General features: G+C 48.6%; 2 protein-coding genes across 3 annotated transcripts; both read right to left on the reverse strand.

Annotated features, from left to right (window-relative positions):
• Positions 1 to 250: 250 nt before the first annotated feature.
• Positions 251 to 15,764, reverse strand: ano9b (anoctamin 9b). Its single transcript, XM_084476288.1, has 24 exons — positions 15,675 to 15,764; positions 15,110 to 15,172; positions 13,136 to 13,261; positions 12,212 to 12,351; positions 11,901 to 11,950; positions 11,609 to 11,667; positions 11,307 to 11,386; positions 10,603 to 10,737; positions 9,932 to 10,025; positions 9,592 to 9,652; positions 9,385 to 9,467; positions 8,970 to 9,074; positions 8,457 to 8,621; positions 7,887 to 7,923; positions 7,521 to 7,632; positions 7,292 to 7,349; positions 7,016 to 7,113; positions 6,622 to 6,818; positions 6,174 to 6,326; positions 5,895 to 6,039; positions 4,027 to 4,146; positions 1,512 to 1,605; positions 890 to 1,002; positions 251 to 421 (listed from the first exon to the last, which is right to left on the reverse strand). Exons 1-24 carry the CDS (start codon positions 15,693 to 15,695, stop codon positions 391 to 393), a joined length of 2,340 nt encoding a protein of 779 aa, XP_084332414.1. The 5' UTR covers positions 15,696 to 15,764; the 3' UTR covers positions 251 to 390.
• Positions 15,765 to 17,561: 1,797 nt separating this feature from the next.
• On the reverse strand, positions 17,562 to 20,670 carry tssc4 (tumor suppressing subtransferable candidate 4). 2 transcript variants are annotated; one of them, XM_084476111.1, is made up of 4 exons: positions 20,640 to 20,670; positions 20,045 to 20,133; positions 19,392 to 19,447; positions 17,562 to 18,894 (listed from the first exon to the last, which is right to left on the reverse strand). In XM_084476111.1, exon 4 carries the CDS (start codon positions 18,864 to 18,866, stop codon positions 17,748 to 17,750), a length of 1,119 nt encoding a protein of 372 aa, XP_084332237.1. In that variant the 5' UTR covers positions 18,867 to 18,894; positions 19,392 to 19,447; positions 20,045 to 20,133; positions 20,640 to 20,670; the 3' UTR covers positions 17,562 to 17,747. The 2 variants fall into 2 exon arrangements, with proteins under 2 accessions (XP_084332237.1, XP_084332238.1); XM_084476112.1 differs by having other exon boundaries at positions 20,003 to 20,133.
• Positions 20,671 to 20,685: the final 15 nt, after the last annotated feature.

Below are 20,685 nucleotides of genomic sequence, written 5' to 3' on the forward strand. Positions count from 1 at the left end.
CTTCCAGACAGCAGGCAGAGGGAACTCCCAACCTCGTCATCATCATCAGTAGAACTGTTAGGATCCACAGTTCAGATGTGTTTGCCGTAGATGACGGAGTCTGACGGAGTGTGTGAATCATTGGCACAGCAGCAGGCGACAGGTCCGGGGAAGCGTGGTGGACACTGTTGCGGTGCTTTGGCTTTTGGCTTTAAGTCTTTAAAAGAAATGGTCTATAGGCTGCAAGCTCAGAGCGACCGGTGGTCGACATTCAAGACGTCGGGCTAGGAGTGGGAAGAAACGAATACCTGACAACCGGCTTCACCAAAACAGTCTCTCTGTACGGGCTCAGCAACAGGACACCACTCAGAGGACGTGGGTGGACGTGGGATGTCCATTTACACCTGCAGGTTATACCTCTGTTGTTCTGCTTCTCCTCTGGCTGAAATAGAAAACAACAAGAGAGAATGAACGACGCGGACGGACATCAACGTACACACACATAGATCACCTGACCCGGCCTGGAGGGACCAGAAGCTCTCCTAAACACAATCAACACCACACCTAACGCCACACTGCAATACTCGGCCCGCTGAATAATGAGCAATAAAACAATGTACGAATGTATTCATGAATGTATGAATGTATTAATATATTAACTTCTGAATGTATGAAAGTATTAATGGATGAATGGATGCCATTTGATGCCTTCATCCAAAGCCTCTCACAAGGCCGTGAGTGTCGGCCCCGGTGGGATTGAACTTCTACCCCTGGCTCGTCAAGGCTCTACTATACTCTGTGCTGACCTGTTTGGACGCTTCAATACTGAATAAACTACAGTTCTTCATCCCTTTACCCGTTGTGCGTGTACACTTAAAGACTGATCACTGTCATATGTTGACTCTCTTACCGGAGCTCCTCCTTCAGCCTATTCTGCTTGTCCTCCAGACGCTGGTTCTTCACCTGCAGTGGGTTGTTGGGTACGAACCACGCGGCGATGAACTTACACACCACCAGCACATGCTGTGGGGTCAGGAAGTGAGTGAACCAACAGGAAGTGAGTGAACCAACAGCACCAACACATGCCGCAAATAGAGGGTCCATCGCCTTATTAACGGTTCATTCAAATATCACAAATCTTAATTTGACAGCATAACATAAACAGAGATATTAACATAACCTGGGGATACAAAGTACTACAGATGAATTGAACGATGAGGGTCATTCTGTGAGACAGTTTACAGAGAGCTGTGTGGACGGCAGATGTTCTTAATGACTGTGAACTATGTTCACATCAGCAGGTCTGACGCCTCATAGAGAGGTCAAGCTCATTTTACTGACAGACGGCAAATAGATAATGTAGAACAATTTGGCAAAGGCACTGCCTTTCTCATCAGAGACTCCCTTTAGAAAAGGTAAAAGGATGAACCTCCACCCAACAGCTACCGGGTCCAAATTAGGACAAATGACTCGATGGTGACAGAGTCGGTTAATGCATAGTTCATATTAATGCTCAGTACGTATGGACTTACCTCGAAGAGGATGATGAAGGCAAAGCGCACGGCCAGTATGAGCCAGAACTGGGAGGTCAGAGTGTAGTCTTCATGGTGCCTGTAGTCCCTATAGCTGCACACACACACACACACACACACACACACACACACACACACACACACACACACACACACACACTAGGGATGTTAACCGATGACCGTTTGACCGATGGTTGACCGTATCAACGTTAACCGATCAATCTTGTGGTCAGTGTGGACTGTGTGGGTTGGTTTCACTTCACACAAAAAGATGATCAGATGGGGTGACTTATTGGTAGTTAGACAGCGTCTCTAGCCCACTGTTTAATTTCTCCTCAAGTCTTAATTATTCCCGCATGCGAGCGGCGGAGAATATGATCTCTAAATTATTATGGACAGTAGACTAAAAGCTATAAGACTACAGTTAGCCATCTCATTCCAAGATCTTTTTGTGTGAAGTGAACAAATTATCCCTCACACTAAATTTTTCATAACTCGCCTGTTTGTACTTAATAAACCAATAAAAACATTTGGCGCGAGGTCACAGGGTTTATAGGGTTTGCGAGCTCACAATTGCCGCTTTTCCACCGCCAGTACCAACTCGACTCGACTCGACTCGCCTCGACTCAACTCGGTTTGGTTGCGTTTCCATCTAAAAAAGTACCTCTTCAATGTGGGCGGGTCGTAGAAAAGAACCTCTCCACCATGGGCGGGTCGTCATTAGGTTTTAATCACGGGAGACGCGATTCCCGGGAAATCTGAATCTGATCAAGACTATTTCCTGATTCCCGGGAAAGGTTATGATGGGAAATAAAATAAAATAAAATAAAAAGCGCAATGACTGCGCGTCTATTGTTGTCATACGGTAACGTTGATAGAGGCGAAACTCGAGCCCTAGGAAAGGAACGACACTGAAACGAAACAGCGAAACGCCGGTCCGTGGACTCCAGCCACGCCGGACACACACAACCACGCCCGACACACATAACGACGCGCAGCCTAACTCTAGCCCCGGGAAAGGAGCGACACACACGGCGAAACGCTGATCAGTGTCCCCCTCGGGAGCGGGTTCGTGGACTCCAACCACGCCGGACACAACTTAACTTGAGTGAATATTCCCATTTACAGCCGCTGGCCAATCAGTTACCAGCAGCCTGTTTACGTCACACAAAAGTACCTACTCCGCTGGCATGGAACCTCGACGGAGGTAGTACTAAAAAAAAGTACCCGGTACTAGGTACCAGGTACTTTTTTTGCCAATGGAAACGCAAATAAGGCGTGGCGAGTCGAGTCGAGTCGAGTCGAGTCGAGTAGGTACTGGCGGTGGAAAAGCGGCAAATGTTTGCAAAAAGTAAAACTTTTAGGCTACAGGCTAAAAACACTCGACATTAGAGGGCAGGCAGACGACAGCAAAAAAAGAATTGTTCTGTCCATTATTAGAAGACACACAGTGAGTTAGACCTGCCTTGGCCAGTGTGTCTTTTACTCATTCTGAAGGTGCCTGTTTTATCATGTTGCAGGCAATATTCCGCATAAGATGTCTTGGATTTGGAAATTACTACATTTCAGGATCTTCAATGGTAACATAAGGTAATGATGATCATCATCTTGCTTTATTATTATTAGCACTACCGTCTCCTCCAAACTAAACAAGCGGCGTCTCTTCGGAGCTGTCATTTTCTTAAATGAGCCGCGGCAATGTTTCAAATGAGCAGGGTCTCAACCAGGTCCGCGCCATCTCGGACCATTGTGGGCGTTCAAGCCCGCTCTCTACACACGGTCAACTTGCAATATGCACGCCTCGTGTTTCAATTCAAACACAGGTCGTGCCGCTGTTAGAGCCACTGCCTCTCACTTGGACGGACCGTGCTATCCCTGTGTCCGCTCATATCAAACCTGTTTTCAACGCTATCACCTTGTACCCAAACCATTTTCAAACTATGGAGGCATTTGGACTCCATGTTTCGTGCTGTAGGGGATTTTAAAAAGTGACGTGAGTGGAAGGGCGAGGCCGGGGCAGAGAGTGTGTGTGTGTGTGTGTGTGTGTGTGTGTGTGTGTGAGCTGGAGGCAGAGCGGGAGAGAGATAAGCAGAATTACGAAATAGCAGGCGCCTTGCGTGGCTCGAAATGGCTGTTATTTCAAATAGCACATTTTAATCTGATCGGTTAACCGGTTTCAACCGGTTAATGTGGCTCGGTGGTCGGTCAAGAATATTTGTAATTTTCGCCATCCCTAACACACACACACACACACACACACACACGCACACAATTATATCTCTAAACAAGGCGATTAACCACACAGGCCGCCACTGCAGTGTACCAGTGGGCCCACACAGAGCAGACCAGTGGGTCCACACGGAGCAGACCAGTGGGTCCACACAGAGCAGACCAGCGGGTCCACACAGAGCAGACCAGTGGGTCAACACAGAGCAGACCAGTAGGTCCACACAGAGCAGACCAGTGGGTCTGCTCAGAGAGCGCCATGATTCCTCCGCTGACGGGAGCCACAGACCTGCACTGCGTGACGTTGAGGCCGCCTGTCATCAGCTGAGAGGTGATGAAGTCCTTCCGGACCAGCGTCTGGTTCAGGTTGGCCGTGGACAGCGTGTTCCTGATGTAGCCCTGCATGCAGCTGGGCCGAGAGAACCAGTGAACAGAACCAGTTAACGGAACCAGTGAACAGAACCAGTGAACAGAGCAGGTTAACAGAACCAGTGAACAGAACCAGTTAAACCAGTGGGACCCACCTTTGGGTCCCCTGATTGCCAATGGGGTCGCTGGAGATTGCTGAAATGATCTATGGATATTTGATGATTCGTTTTTCTAAAAAAGGTCCTGCATAGCTTAGACGTCCTGCATAGCCACGAGAAAATCTCTTAATGCGCATAAAACGATTACGTTCACCAGGACACTGATATTACTGGTAGAAGTTTATTGGGTAAAAAATGATTTGTGTCATAACAACAGTTACTAGCACAACGTACTGTGTGTTGGTACTGTTGTTAGCTAAGGCCCCGTAGCAGTAGTGTGACATATTTTAGTTGTAATATTCCCTTGTGATACATTTTAGCTGTAATACTCTCACATAGCCACATAAAGCAGCACCGAGCATAGTTTAGAGGAAATTTCCCCTCACAATCGCCAGAGGGCAGCACTGAGCACATTTGACAAATTAGGCAGTAATACCAGAGACACTATAGAAGGAGGAGACACAAAAAAATCACCCATTGAAATGCATGGGGAAACTTCGTAACGCCAAGATGGCAGTTGTTTGCACATGTCCCGCCTCTTCCAGTGCCGTTGCTCCAATCATTTTGCAGGTCCTACACGGTCACGCTTTTTGCGACATTTATTATTTTCAATCAGGAGGGAAGAACCAGCAGCTGGAGCGGCACAAGCAGCATTGACTGGAAAACTTCGACTACCTGTTATCTTGTTGGCTCAGCAGCAAAAGCTAACTTTTAAAGCTAACTTGCTGTCAGTGCAGTGCCGGTGTTATGCCTTAAATGAAAACTGTCGTGAAGCATTGCGCATGCACAGTCCAAGATTACCTGTAAGAAAAAGGGCTTTTAAAACGTTAATTTGATACAAAACCACCAAACCCTTTCAGCGATTTTAGTCTGTTTTTCATCGTGATTTCAAACATGTGTTTTTTATGCCCCTTAGATCTCGGAAAATGGAGATACAGCTCTCTCCCTATTCATTAGATAGGGCCCTGGTCTTGTTAAGACCAAATAGCTGCCCGAAAGGCGTGGCCAAAATGGCCGCGAGTGAGAGGACTTGCCTAGAAGGACTTTGGTAATACTCTCACACAGCCTCAGAGGGCAGTACTGAGCACATTTAACAAAGTTACAAACATTTACACTAGGGGCAGCAACGGACACACAGAGGAAGTGAGCACGTTTTTAGAGCCGTAGAAGAAGTTTACCATACCTGTTTATAAAAAGCAACAGCTGAACAAAGGAGGCAGAATCTCTTGGGCGGCGTATCGATTAGATGTAAAGCTTAGAGACGCTCCGCGCGTGTTATATACGATCCCTCTCCTTTTGTTTCATAGACGATAGACAATAGACCAACCACCTTAACCCAATAAAGTGAGTTAAAAGCGATCCTGTCTCGGCGGCCTTTCCTGGACTAATATATCATAACAGTAGCTAGATGCTAACTAGCACACTGTACTGTGTGTTGGTACTGCTGTTAGCTAAGGCCCCGTAGCAGTAGCTAGACGCTAACTAGCACAATGCACTGTGTGGTGTTACTGCTGTTAGTGCAGAGCCCGTAGCAGTAGCTAGATGCTAACTAGCACAATGTACTGTGTGTTGGTACTGTTGTTAGCTAAGGCCCCGTAGCAGTAGCTAGATGCTAACTAGCACAACGTACTTTGTGTTGACCCCGCTTACAGCACAGGGCCCGTAGTAGTAGCGGTACAGCAGGCGGGGGATGAAGTCGGAGGAGATCCCGATGACCAGGCCGTTAGCGATCACCGCCAGCACCCCGATGGCCTCCAGCACGTTGGTCCAGATACCTGAAGGGAAACCAACACACACATGGAGTAAAGGCTTACACACACATGCACCCAGTCACGCAGTCACACATTCCCAGTCACCCAGTCACACCGCACAGTCACCCAGTCACAGACTCTTAGAGCCGGGGTCTCACCAATGTCGTTGGTTTTCTTGGGGACCAGCCGGCGCTCCAGGCTGACCATCTTGATGGCGTCCAGACGGATCTCGAAGATGTTGTTGAGGAGAGCGAGGAGGGGGGCGAGGGGGAAGGCCGCCACGAAGATGGTGGTGAAACTAAACTGGACCACTGGAGGAGAGAGAGGGCAACGGAGACTGTATTACAGTATAATAAAGGAGAGGACAGTAGTAATATAGAGGAGAGGACAGCAGTAATAGCGGAGAGGACAGTAGTAATAGAGGAGAGGACAGCAGTAATAGAGAGGAGAGGGCAGCAGTAATAAAGGAGAGGACAGCAGTAATAGAGAGGAGAGGACAGCAGTAATAGAGAGGAGAGGACAGCAGTAATAGAGGAGAGGACAGCAGTAATAGAGAGGAGAGGACAGCAGTAATAGAGAGGAGAGGACAGAGTCAGGAGGCCACACCCATTTCCAGGAACTCATTGAAGAGGCTGAAGGCGTTGGTGTCGGCGAGGTGGTAGTTGAGCAGCCAGATCCGCAGCTTGCAGATGTCACACGGCTCCACGCAGCCGTTCTCGTCGCGACACGTCTTCCTGTAGCAGTTGCCGCACTTCCTCTCCATCCTACTCGCCTTCTTCCTCAGGAAGAACTGCTTACACCAGCTGAGAACCAGAATGAAGACATCGCCTCAGTCCCCCTTCAATTCACCCCTGACCCCTGACCCCTAACCCAGCGAGCCAAACACACCCTGACCAGAGATCACAAACTGAGAGCTCGAGTCCAACTCCCTCCTGAACACGCTTGGCTTAATGTGTAGCGCAGTGTAGTGTACCGAAGCGTGGTGCGGTGAACCACTCACGGCACAATGAATTCAAAGACGTTGTTGAGCGTCTGCTTGAGCACCATGACGACGGCCATCTGGATGAAGAGGTCCGTCAGACATCCACTGGGGTGGCACTGGAGGGCAAGGGAGCGTCTCAAAAGGGTACTCCGGTATGGAAGCGTAAAATGTGAACAATGCTGTTTCTTGTGGACAGTAAGTCAAACCGATACATGTGCCACTGCAGTTAGCGCTATAGAAAGATTGCTTTGTTCCTAATCTATCTATGGTGTGACTCTAAAAGGTGGTGTTCACCTCCTCCAGCCTCCAGCGGCCGGCCACACGCACGTAGCTCCCTGGGTGCCCGTTGATCCTGGGGGAGGAACGGTAAGGTGAGCCAAGTGTTGTTCTGCGCACACACACACACACACACACACACACACACACACACACACACACACACACACACACACACACACACACACACACACACACACACACACACACACACACACACACACACACACACACACACACACAGTACCTGCCCATGAAGAAGGCCACGTAGAACAGGGAGGAGAACAGAGTGAAGAACTGGAAGGTGAACATCTTCACGGTGAAGCTCCGCTCCGTGGCCGTAGACGATCGCGTTTTCTCTGCGGAAAGATCCGAAAGTATGTGGACTGGAAGCTTTTTTATTCTCTCCTGTATTGACCTCCGCAGTAGGATTATACTTCTTCAAGAGAAGACCACTTGTTGTCCTAATAATTTGTTCATATCATCCTTTCATGTAATGATCACCAATCCTTTCATATTTTCCATTTTCCATTTCCAAAATAAAACCTATATTCCGGATTTATTTGTATGGATTATACATCTATTTCTCTAATGTGTGTTATATGTGTCTCACCTAATTCACACAGCTTGAGGGCCACCCATCGGTTGACCTGTTCAGAGAGGGGTCAAAGGGTCAATCTCCAGGCCACTGTTAGGGGCGGGACAGATAAGGCAGGTAAGGCATCGTAGGACTAAAACAGGAATCTTCCACAACACTGATTGTGGGTCTGCTCCTTTCACCACACTGATTAGGCCCTTACAGAGCCCCGCCCCCAGCAACATGATTGGCTGAGACAAATATGAAGCAGAAGAAAGTGAACCGTCGTGTTGAGGTGAGATCTGAGCCCATCTGCCTGTCGGTGTGACCAGTGGGGTCCAACCACAACAGCTCTGGAGTCTAGGAAGGGACCTGAGCAGGGAGCAGGGTCTTACCCGGGTCTGGATGGTGGGGTCCTGAGGGGGTCTTACCCGGGTACTGAGGGGGTCTTACCCAGGTCCTGATGGTGGGGTCCTGAGGGGGTCTTACCCGGGTCCTGATGGTGAGGTCCTGAGGGGTCTTACACAAGTCGGACTCTAACCCTAACCCTAACCCTAAACCAGGTAAGACCCGAGTCTGGATTCGGGGGTCCTGAGGGGGTCTTACCCGGGTCATGATCTGGATGGTGAGGTAGTGCAGCACGGCCCCCAGCAGCACGGCGACCGTGTTGGAGTGGTCCCGGATGAACTCCCAGCTGCCCTCCGACAGCAGGGGGGCCGCCACCACGCGGAACACCACAATGGCGTGGGCCATCCCGATGATCACCACCAGCTGGACACACACACACACACACACACACACACACACACACACACACACACACACACACACACACACACACACACACACACACACACACACACACACACACACACACACACACACACAGGTCTCACATTTAGCATTATTACAGAAAAATATACAATCAAGGTTTTGTCATATGAGTGAGGGTGTGTGGGTGTGTATATGAGTGAGTGAGTGAGTGAGTGAGTGAGGGGAATGAGTGAGTGAAGGAGTGAGTGAGGGGAATGAGTGAGTGAATGAGCGAGTGAGGGGAGTGAGGTGAGTGAGTGAGTGAGTGAGTGAGTGAGTGAGTGAGCGAGCGAGTGCGTGCCTTACCATCAGTGTCACGAGGATCAGCACCAGCATGCTGCGGAGGTAGGAGTGCCTGAAGTGTTTGGGTTTACAGTCCGGGTCGTTGACGATGTCCAGGATCAGCTCCTCCTGGGGAACAGATCAGCCCCAGGGTCAGAGGTCAGAGCCCGTCCTGTCCCCACTACACCAGCTCAGCGTTTGAACACCTTCATCCATCTCTCCAGACACACTCCAAGAGAGGGAAAAGGTGCTCTTTAGCGCTTTAGCTTGTGAGCTGGATGGAAACTCTAGCAGAGGAAAACCTTATCCGACATAGCGTGGACACAGCCTCAGTCTCAGAGCTGTCAGTGTGGCGAGGTCAGACAGGTGGGATAGGTCAGACAGGTCAGATAGGGAGGGTTTAGGATAGGAAGACAATGGGAGTGTTCAGACCGCTTACCTCCTCCTCACACCAGTCGTAGACCTTCCAGTTGGACACGTGTTTGGCCCGCTGTCTCTTCCACAGCTCCAGGAACAGAGTGGCTGATGGGAACAAGACAGTCAAATACAGGGACTAGAAGATGGAGGACATCAAAGCACCACACTGGACAGCTTATGTGAACAACGCAAATGCCGATTAAATTTTGAGGACATCGGCCGTTCTCACCCCATATGGCCATGGACATGGCGAACGCCACCGTGGCCTCATTGTCAAAAAGATGGCTGACCTGGAAAATACGGAGAGGCGAACGTGGGCTTTGTCAATATACTTGTTTTAATGTGCTGCATATTATTACTGTTGCGATGTAAAAGGAAAGAGAGTGAAAGAAAGAAACAGGGCAACACAACCCATCTCAACCTCATCTTTTTTTCCTACCGCTCACTTCAGCGTTCACGAGGGTGTAGCGACCGCCTCAAAGTCATCATCCGATCGATTCATGCGCTACACGAAACACACACCTTCTGCCGGTTGTGTTGCGGCTGATGTGAACACCCCTTGCGCTCACCTTGGCGTACGCACACGTGTCGGAGAGGTTCCAGACCGTGCACCTCTTGTCGCAGCGCGGGCACATGATGATGTCAGACTCACACACCTCCTTACTGAAAGAGAACACCAGCGGAGGGGAGCCGTGAGAGGAGGAGACGGACATGGCCACGCTGACAAGGTTCCCCCGCTGAGGATCCGACCACAAACAGGACGGGCCTGGAAGAGCGGGCGGCAGAGAACCGCTCAGCAGCCACCCGGGGGACGCCAGTGATCCACTTGATGTCAACATCAGTCAACATCTGTATAAAAGTGTCTGTTTACATTTCACACACTGTTTATGCTGCATCTATTTATACATTACAGTTATTACTATATTTTTATTTTATTCTATTTTTATTTTATTCTAATTATTATGTCCAGTATTGTAGTTTATTTATTTGTTTAGGTCTCAGCCCTCTTACTTGTGTTTCTTTTATACTTTTATTTTCATATTGCACTGTTGAAGGAGGCTGAGCGACTGCTTTTGTAATAGTTGTTGTTTATGACAATAAACAATCTTCAATCTTGAATTTTGAATCTTGATGAAACTTGCAGAACACAAAATTCATTCATGTTTTCTGAACCCCGGATTTAGGCGGGTTACGTTTGAAAGGAGGCGTACGTACGGACGGTCCGTGTGTAACGACCTACATGAGCGGGTTGCTGTTGAAGAAGGCCAGGCCGTACAGGAACACCAGCAGACCCAGGATGGCGGCGGGGACCAGCAGCTTGGTGTACCAGTCCAGCCACAGGTAGTACAGGGCCACCTTCTCCCCGAAGTACGCCCTGTTCAGAGCACAAGCAGAGCGCTGCTCACTGGGGAACTCGGCCGGACACAGGGGTCCTCAGAGAGGAGGAGAACCAGAGGGGAGGGGAGGGGAGACACAGGGGTCCTCAGAGAGGAGGAGAACCAGAGGGGAGGGGAGGGGAGACACAGGGGTCCTCAAAGAGGAGGAGAACCAGAGGGGAGGGGAGGGGAGACACAGGGGTCCTCAGAGAGGAGGAGAACCAGAGGGGAGGGGAGGGGAGACACAGGGGTCCTTAGAGAGGAGGAGAACCAGAGGGGAGGGGAGGGGAGACACAGGGGTCCTTAGAGAGGAGGAGAACCAGAGGGGAGGGAGTGAAGGGAGGGAAGACAGGGGAGGGGAGGGGAGACATGGGAGGACAGACGAGAGGGGCGGGGAGGGGGGGACAGACAAGAGGGGGGAGGGGGACAGACAAGGGGGGAGGGGGGGACAGACGAGAGGGGAGAAGGGAGGGGAGGGGGGGACAGGGGAAACAGGGGAGAGGGGGAGGGGAGACAGGGGAGGGAGGGACAGACTAGAGGGGGGGGGGGAGGAGGAGCGAGGACTGACTTGACTTCACTGAACGGCTGGCGGATGAACAGGCCGGACCACCGGGCCCAGTTGGCCTTCAGGGCCTTCTGGGTCCCTTTCTGGGGAACACGGGACAGACGGAGAGAACCGCTCAGAACCGCTCAGAACCCAGAGGCTACACAGATGGTTTGAAGCGCGTTGACGGTTAGGGGTTTATGAATGTCCTTCTTAGGAGATCTCCTCATGGCCTCTGTCTTTTCACATCCATATGCAAACGACACACCCTCTTTTACACATCCGGCAAATTCTGCTGAATCAGGTCAATCTCAGAATGCCCTCACCTCGTGGAGACAGAAGAAAGTCTCAAAAACATTTTTCTTCAGCAGCTCCTGAAGGTCCTCTGAGAGAGATAAAATCCATGAGTGTAGGGGACAAAACGATGCACAGCGGGGTCTTAGTATCGCCCCCCTAGTGGTTGAAATAATGTTTTTTAAATGATGACTGAGTCGATGGGACATCAGTTCACCACAGCTAACACTAAAGGCTCATTCAGCTCTTTTCTTTGATTGACATATTTCCTACTCCTTAAGAAAGGACAATCATGAGCATTTAAAGAAAACGTTTTTTTCTTACCGCCATTATCAAGATATGTGTGATGCAGGATGTGGTGAACAAGCCGGATCCTGAGGACATAACGGACATGTAGGAAGAGGGGAATAAAGTGGCCAGTCAGCACTTCATCTTCTAAGGGAGGAACAGGAACTGGCGGTGCTTAGACCAAAGCAACACCAGCTGTCTAACGAGAGGGAGTCTCGTTAGCCTCAGCCCTTGACCTGCTGCTGGTGTGTGTGACGTACATGTGTGTCGCTGTGTGTATCCATGCGTGTAGGGGTGTGTGTATGAGGTACATGTGTGTCGCTGTGTGTATCAAACGTGGGCCCTACCGGGTCGACTGCGGGACCACCGCCCTGGGTTCTTCGATCCAGTTGCAGGCATCAGAGACCTTGAGCAGGTACTTGTAGTCCTCAAACACCTCGCTGGGGGCCCGCAGGCCGTAGAACAACTTCTCATCATGGTCGATTTTCTGAAAGACCATGTTGACAATGTCGGACTACAGTTCTCTTTATTGGAGCTGTAAAGATTAGCCGATTATTCGGTGAGACGGTCTACGGCAGGGTTCCCCAATTAGTTTTGCCAGAGGGACAAATTTGGTCAAGCATGCCACGCCAAGGGCCGAGATATCGTTTAATTTTTTTAATTCGCCATTTTTATGTGCACATTTTGCTTTAATTATCATTACTATAATTATTAGTAGTAGTTGAAAATACCCTGTGTTAGGAGTCACACAATAATGCTCTCTTGAAACAAAATTTGTCCAAAACCTACCATTAATTTATTAAAATGCCGCTGGAACATCAGCAAAAAAAAAGTCCAGCAAACAAACACGCACACAGTGCAGCAGCCCCAAACATAAAAACTTAAATAGCATCAACAGGGCATTGGGCCTGGTGCCATCCATCCAGATCAGTGTGTGTTCACATCCACTCTCTTCCCCTCTCTATATGTCTCTCCCTCCCTCTCTAAGAGACACAGGAAGATTTTAGTTAGTTAGCTTTAAAATGTGATACCACAATATGTGACATTAGTTTTAAACTTTTTAAATGTGTAGCAAATAACATCAGTCTGTAAACAAACAAAAATATATATACATATATATATATTTTTTTTTACATGTGAATGCCACTGGGTCAGCGCGGGCCGGACATTTGGCTCCTGCGGGCCGGATTTGGCCCGCGGGCCGCCTAATTGGGGTTCACTGGTCTACAGTATGTTGCAAACACAGCAAACTGTTCACTCGGGGAACTCACCACCACTTTGATGTTCTTCTTCCTCAGCATCTCGATGAAGGCATTCTGCTTCAGTGTCCTTTGGCTTCCTTCTGCCTCCTCATCCTTATGGGCCACCAGCACGTAGTCATAGCTCTTCTGGGGGGCCTGGCAAAGGGACGCAAGCATTCAGGCTCACTGACACTAAGGACGCAAGCATTAAGACTCACTGACTAACGATACAAGCATTAAGGCTCACTGACTTTAAGGACACAAGGATTAAGGCTCACTGACTAACGATACAAGAATTAAGGCTCACTGACTAAGGACACAAGGATTAAGGCTCACTGACTAACGATACAAGCATTAAGGCTCACTGACTCTAAGGACGAAAGCATTAAGGCTCACTGACTCTAAGGACGCAAGAATTAAGGCTCACTGACTCTAAGGACACAAGGATTAAGGCTCACTGACTAACGATACAAGCATTAAGGCTCACTGACTCTTAAGGGCTGATTATGGTCCCACGTTCACGCAATGCAATGACCATGCAGATGCGTCGACGCAGTCGCAAACCTGTTTTGGTTCTGAGTCGGGTTTTAGTGAGCGGACTAATCGCAGCCCTTGCTGCTGCCTCTCCTCGACGGAAGGTCAAGATTTTTGGGAGGCGCACATCAGGCCCTTGCGGTGGACGCAAGGAGGGTCCGCAAGGACGTAATGGGTCCGTAACCTCCTTGCGTTGCGTGAATGTAGGACCATAATCAGCCCTTTACAGCGGGGGTTACTAAGCACAGTGTGTATGTATTTGTATTAGAGTCAGTTACAGATAGAACTGCCATGGAGATACATGTGAATGTGTATTATAAAAGTGGCGTATACCCTATGGGCCATCATCGTAACAAGAGCCAGAGGGTGTTGTTGAGCAGGGTTTAATTATGCGTACACCTCCATCTGACATTCATGCTGAGCTACCAGGCACTGAGGCTAATTACTCAACCCTCTTCTGCTCAATAAAAACATGGGTTCACATTGACTACCATTTTGGTTGTGCCAAGCCTTAGCAAAGTGGTTGATGTTAATCTTTCTGTTGTAATCTTACAATTGTAATTCACCTTTTAATGGTTTCAGGTTTGACGAGGCAAGCTATTGGAGAGGCCATGTTTGACAAACGACCGCAAATGTTGGATCACTCTTACATTTATATAAAGCCCCACAGCAATGGTTCATGAATGCTGTCAGTACAACAACAGACATCACTGACCCACACAGCACTGTGACTGACCCACACAGCACTGACCCACACTACACAGCACTGACCCAAACAGCACTGACCCAAACAGCACTGACCCACACAGCACTGACCCACACAGCACTGACCCACACAGCACTGACCCACAGCACTGACCCATTACAGGGTTTCTGGACCGTCAGTCCTGCTTCCAAAACCCCTCTTTGCATGTCTGTGAGATTGGCCTATCACAGAGCCCAGTGTCTTTTTGGGCTGGTGAGCGTGAGAGGAGATAAAGGTAGGAGTGTAGCACAATACCGCTCAACTGTACACCTTATGACAGTTGGCTTGTAAGATAAGATAAGATAAACCTTTATTAATCCACTAAGTGGATTCAGGTGTTATAGCAGGTACATAGACGATCCCAGATAACACAAATACAGTATAATATAAATTAATCAAATAAAGATGAAATATAAAACACAGAGCCGATGGTCCGGGATACCTGATCTCTGAAAAGACAGTCTGTCAGGAGAATCGACAGTCAGTCAATATATTAGTCTCAGTCTATCAATCTCTCTATACTGTATATAAATAACGTATCCTTGCTACTACTGGATATTTGATACAGGATGACACATATTCATGAAACTAAAACACACAACACTGGTGGTCAGGTATCAAATGTGATTAAAGAAACGGCTGGTTATGTTTGCATGTCCAGTGAAGTCCATCACTGTTATAACAGTGTTATTATTTGTGTAATAGAGAGATTTCAGAATGCTCACAAACACAGGCAGAAGGGGAGCTTTGACACTCGGGTAATCACGATCCGACAGCTCGATGTCTTCCTACAACACAGAAAGACCGGATTAACAATATACACTCCGTTCTTCAGTAACACACACACACACACACACACACACACACACACACACACACACACAAACAGGTCCTGTCTTGTCATGCACCGAAACCTGCAAGCTATCTCACTCATCCAGTCGTTTTGTTTGGACATAAATCTACAAAGAACAGTTCATAAATGTCGTCATGGGAGGTCAAATACGTAGCTCGTTTCAAGGCGGAAAAGAACAGTGAGATTTAAAAAGGTTCCAGGTTCTACAGGGTCAGGGGAAGGGGCTCACATCAGGGGCCTCTCTGAGGAACTCAGGAGTCTCCCATGAATGTGACTGAGAAACGGCTCTCTATCAGGGGGGTTTAAGGCTGCATGTTCCCAATTTACACTGAATATAAACTAATATAAATCAATACTTTATAAATAGATGGCCTATAGCCTCAAGAGAAACAAAAAATACTTTAAAAACTAAAAATGTGCTAAATGTGTCTTCTTACCGCGGCTTTTCTGCAGAACATGTTGACGGCTGATTACTCGTTACTACTGCGGAGAGAGAGTCCAGTCATATCCATACGCGCACATTCCTGTCGGTGGCCACTGTTCCGGAGAGACCTTCGTCCATCTGTGCCATACATCAGAACAACACCTCACAGAAACTCACTTCCGCATTGTTCAGTTGCAGGTAGACTGTTGCTCCTCACCTGTACTCCTGTGTGACGTCACCCCAGGAGCACGGAGATAAAGGAGACTCCGACGCGCATGCCCAAATATGGCCATTCTGCACCACGCCAAGGTAAACACGCGCAGAACATGTGGAAGAGCTGCAGAGAAGGCAAATGAGTTCTGTCTGAACCGCTCTGATGAGACCAGCAGCAGCGTCTCATCACACATGCAAAGTAGGCCTACCTGGATGGGACACGCGAACGGTAGCATTTGATTAACCGCAACCGTACAATATATATATAAATTAAAAAGGAAATGGCAAAGCTTCCCACTCATCCAAAACATAAACTTGAAAACTTAATTGTGACAAACACACACACACACACACACACACACACACACACACACACACACACACACACACACACACACACACACACACACACACACACACACTCACTTGTTTTAAAAACTTCTCAAGTTAATAAAGATAGCATTTATTGTCTTCCCCACTTGCTGTTCGTTCAGCCCGATGGTAGGGTATGTTGTCTAGGCCTTCACAAATAAGTGCTGCAGAATGTAAATATGTGCTCATTTTGATCCGTTTACAATGGTTTTCACAATGGCCCCGCTTTTCATCTCGTATGAAAACTTTGCAGGAAAAATAATATCGTCATTTCGTCGCTCAATGAAACCCCAGCTGTGTAGAGGTTCACTGGGACAGACGAGATGCGGAGGTCTATCTGGACAGACGATATGTAAAGGTGTATCGGGACAAACGATATGTAGGTTTACTGGGACTGACTAAATGTGGAGGTTTACAGCGACAGACAATACGATTGTAGAGGTTTACGCGGACAGACGATATGTAGAGGTTTACTGGGACAGACTTATATCCTGTCAGAACGTGAATCAGGAGTCAGGAGTGTGCCAAGGGGGACACCATGTCTGCCCTTTCTCTCTCTGTTGAAACACAGCAACAAACCCCAGCTGGAAGAGAAACGAGTATTTGAGAAGGAAATTAACAAAATGTTATTAGCCCACGCTTTAGACTGCATGGACACCTGACATTGTATTATTTAACATAAACGTACTGAATTGTTTTATGTTGTTTAAATAAGATTGACATTTGATATAAAATTCATTTTTATTACACATTTCTATTATGTCATTTCTATTCTTAATATGTAATTTATCTTACATCATTCATTAACTCAAATTTTCCTATAATTATATTTTATGTACATGTACGTGTATTGTATTTGTCAACTAATGAAGTAAATTCTGAGAATTTTTCATTTCAGTTAGTGATAGGGGTTTGGGACTCAATGAAAGGTTCAATTCCTCATGTCGAGTGAGGTTGTTCAGAGTATCCGCTATGGATTTGACCTCAAGATTCCTTATTATGATATTCTATTGCAACTAAGGAGCAAAACTAAAATATCAGATTGTAGTGATTGGGCAAATGTTCAATGCAACCCTGTCCATCACATGCAGATGCTTTTTCATGTTGCTAAAATGTAATCAATTCAATCTTCAAATGTATGAAGTTAAATTTTTTGTTAAAACTAATTGTTAAATGATATGTCGAAACGGTTTTCTTTACAAAAACCAAATTTGAAGAGGGCAGTGTCACACCGAGGTTTGACATCAGATCCAAGATTCTTAATCTTAATTTCTTGTGTGAAATCTAAATGACTTCAAAAAAATATAGAATTGTATCAGCTTAGCTTGCAAAAAGCATTTTTATTATAAAATAACTTCTGTACAGCAATACACCACAATCAGCACACAAATACACCCCAACCATTAAGTGGTATTCTCCCAGGGGAGCACTGGGTGACAGAGCCCCACTCAGTGGAGTGAGACGAGGAGAGACTCCCTAGTTGGTCCGGTTCAGCAGTCCATCATTCATCCTCCTGCTCCGATGTCTTCCTGTAGTTCTTGCGATGAGCCTTCCTGAAGGAGGCGAACTCGGTTGGAACTTCTGGTTCGCTCTTCTCCTCCTTCTTCTCCTCCTCCTCCATCAGCCCTCCACCTCCTCCTCCTCTCCCAGGCCCCCACTTCCTCTTCCTCTGCTCAACCCTGGGAGGCAGGGCTGCCGGGCTGGAGTCTAGGTCCTCCTCCTGCTCCTCCTCCTCCTCCTCCTCCTCCTGCAGGTGGCTCAGACCTCCCCTCCGTCCTCCACCGTCCGTGGCTGCTCTCCCCTCGTCCCCCCGCTCCTCTCTCCCGGGGCCCCTGCCGGGCCTGGAGAAGATGATCCTGTGCGGGGAGGGCCCCACACTGCCCTCGGGAGCCGGGGTGCAGGACGGGTCGGGGGGGACGAAGCGGGCCCCCTCGGGCCCCGGGGCCGGCTCCTGGCTCTGCTGCAGGCTGAGAAGGTACTGCAGTGCCACGCTGCGGTTGCGGCTGTCGCTGGTCTCCGCCACCTCCTCCAGGCTGTAGCGGGTCCAGCGCTCTGGGTGCAGCAGGTAATCCGGGGCCCCTCTCCGTGCCGGGACCTGGACCGCGTCCCCGGGGCCCTCTGTGACGTGCCGCTTCCGGCCCACCTGCGGCCCGCCGGCCTTCTTCCCGCTGCCGAGCGGCGGCGGAGGCGAGGGCCTCACGAAGACCCCGTCGACAGCGCCGTCCTGCCCCGGCTTAGGGGACGTCTCCATAGCAACGCTGTCCTTGCCTGGCGGGGAGGCGGTCTCCATAGTGACGCCGTCCTGGCCCGGCTTGGTCTCCTTGGCGACGGTGTCCAGGCAGTCGAAGATGTTGCGGCTGCGGAAGGAGAAGCTGCTGCTGCCGCCCTTCAGGCTGAAGTTGCTGAGCGGCGCGGCAGGCAGCGGGCGGCCGCAGCGCACCGTCGCCACCTCCTCCTCGTCCTCGCTGGAGGAGTTTAGCTCCTTGACCTCGGCGTCCAGGGGGGGCCCGGCCCCCGGGTCTTCGGGGTCCGAGTCGCTCAGCTCCAGGTCGCCCGGCACCTTGACAACGCCCCCGCGGGTCCGCGGCTCGCGGCCGCCGCCAGAGAAGCGGTCACACATGGTGTCCGGTTCGGCTAGGAGGCCACGCCTGGATGGGGGTCAAAGGTTAGAGGTCAAAGGAGGCTCCAACATTTAACAAAGCCTAAACCAAACCCAGTCCCGTCCCGGAGAATTTGTGTTCTTGTGAAAGAAATACATTCTTATATTAGCACAGAATGTAGGCCCCCACTTAAAGGTTGTATCAGCAATGTTGGGTGACGTCACTTCTGTTGGTATTTGAAGTGAGATCCCTTGTCAGTGATTGCTTGGAATACTATTTATTTTGGTTTTGAGTGGTTGGTAGTACCATTTGTTTTGTGTTCGATCTCAAGAGCACAGGCAGAGACACGTTTGTTTGATGGCCTGCTTATGGGGCGGGCAGCTAGCAGATCTTGAGGAAAGATCAGATGAATATGATCATTTATGTTTTGGCCTAGAATCACTGATACAACCTTTAACTCTTAACCACAGTATAAACAGACTGATGAAGGATGATAGAAATCAGTAGCAGCCCGGGCCAGGTGAGAGCCCTGAGTTATAACTCACCTGGGATGTTCGCTCCTGAGCTGTGGTCTCTGAGCAGGAAGGTGAACTGACCCAACCTGCACAATTAACAAGAACAAAAATGGTAAGTCCATGGTAATGCAGTAGTCCATGGTAAATGGACTGCATTTATATGGCGCATTTTTCGTAACCAGTGGCCACTCAAAGAGCTTTACAATATTGCCTAACATTCACCCATTCATACACACATTCTCACACCGACGGCGGCGTCAGCCATGCAAGGCGACAGCCAGCTAGTCGGGAGCAGTTAGGGTGAGGTGCCTTGCTCAGGGACACCTCAACACTCAGCTAGGAGGAGCCAGGGCTCGAACCAGCAACCTTGCAGTTACCAGCCAACCCGCTCTACTCCCTGAGCTAATGCAGTTATTTCTGAAGGTCTTTCAGCTTATAAATTAAATTAAATTAAACATGTATTGCATGAGAAGCGATGTAGCAGTTTGTAACAACAATGTCTCCATAATGACAATTTTTACAATGACCAGAAAACACTACCATTAACATGCTAATGCTGGGAAGTGGTGTGAGGTCACGGTGTAAGAGGCCTAAAGTGATTAACCTTGGTGCTATCTGATACTATCTCTAGTGTAGGTTACCAGAGCTGGTAAGACGGTGTCTCACTGGACTGGTGGACTCACAGGAGGGCTTGGCAGGACGGAGGGACGTTTGATTTTGACGTGATAACTTCAGCACATAGGTCCATCGCGCTAAGGTGCAATCCGAAACTCTGTGGGTGAAAAGGAGGGAAAAGCCAGACTGAAATCAAATACAGAACATTAAGATTGTTCATGCAAAAGTATTTTCAGATGTGGTTTAGCATTGGGAGTAAGGTTAGCAAAAAATAAAGAAATATGATAACTTAAGCACCAACGGGAATTGAAACATGGACGTAATACATGAGTGACTTTCTGCCATCTGGACCCTCGTGGCTCCTGCAGACCTCATTGTCACACACAGAACACTCAAAGACCGTCTTACATCTCATCATCCCCGTGCATTACAGTATACTTAATAAACTAAACCATGGACGCAGGTGAAGTACAATGAGTCAAAATTAAAATGGCGTTAATGTTGTGCAGTTCGGCATCATTAAACATGAACACATGTCCTAAAGCATCATTATCATATTATGCATTACATGAAGTGAGATGCGATATCACTTGCATGCACTCATACAAACCACCGACGCTGTTGACCTAATAGAGATAAATAAACAGCATCTTCTGAATTTACCTCAACTTTCCACCATGGATGTCTGCTGCACACTGAAGCCGGAGGC

This window comes from Micromesistius poutassou (assembly GCF_964030765.1).
Source record: "Micromesistius poutassou genome assembly, chromosome: 12".
NCBI classification, from domain to species: domain Eukaryota; kingdom Metazoa; phylum Chordata; class Actinopteri; order Gadiformes; family Gadidae; genus Micromesistius; species Micromesistius poutassou.

Bases quoted from the DNA above. Each gene is read 5' to 3' on its own strand.
- ano9b (XM_084476288.1), bottom strand. From the start codon at position 15,695: ATGTTCTGCAGAAAAGCCGCG. The intron at 9,468-9,591 runs GTGAGAACGGCC...TGTTCCCATCAG, and splicing joins CATGTCCATGGCCATATGGG to CCACTCTGTTCCTGGAGCTG. The intron at 6,819-7,015 runs GTGAGTGGTTCA...TCTGGTTCTCAG, and splicing joins GTCTTTGAATTCATTGTGCC to CTGGTGTAAGCAGTTCTTCC.
- tssc4 (XM_084476111.1), bottom strand. From the start codon at position 18,866: ATGTGTGACCGCTTCTCTGGCGGCGGCCGCGAGCCGCGGACCCGCGGG.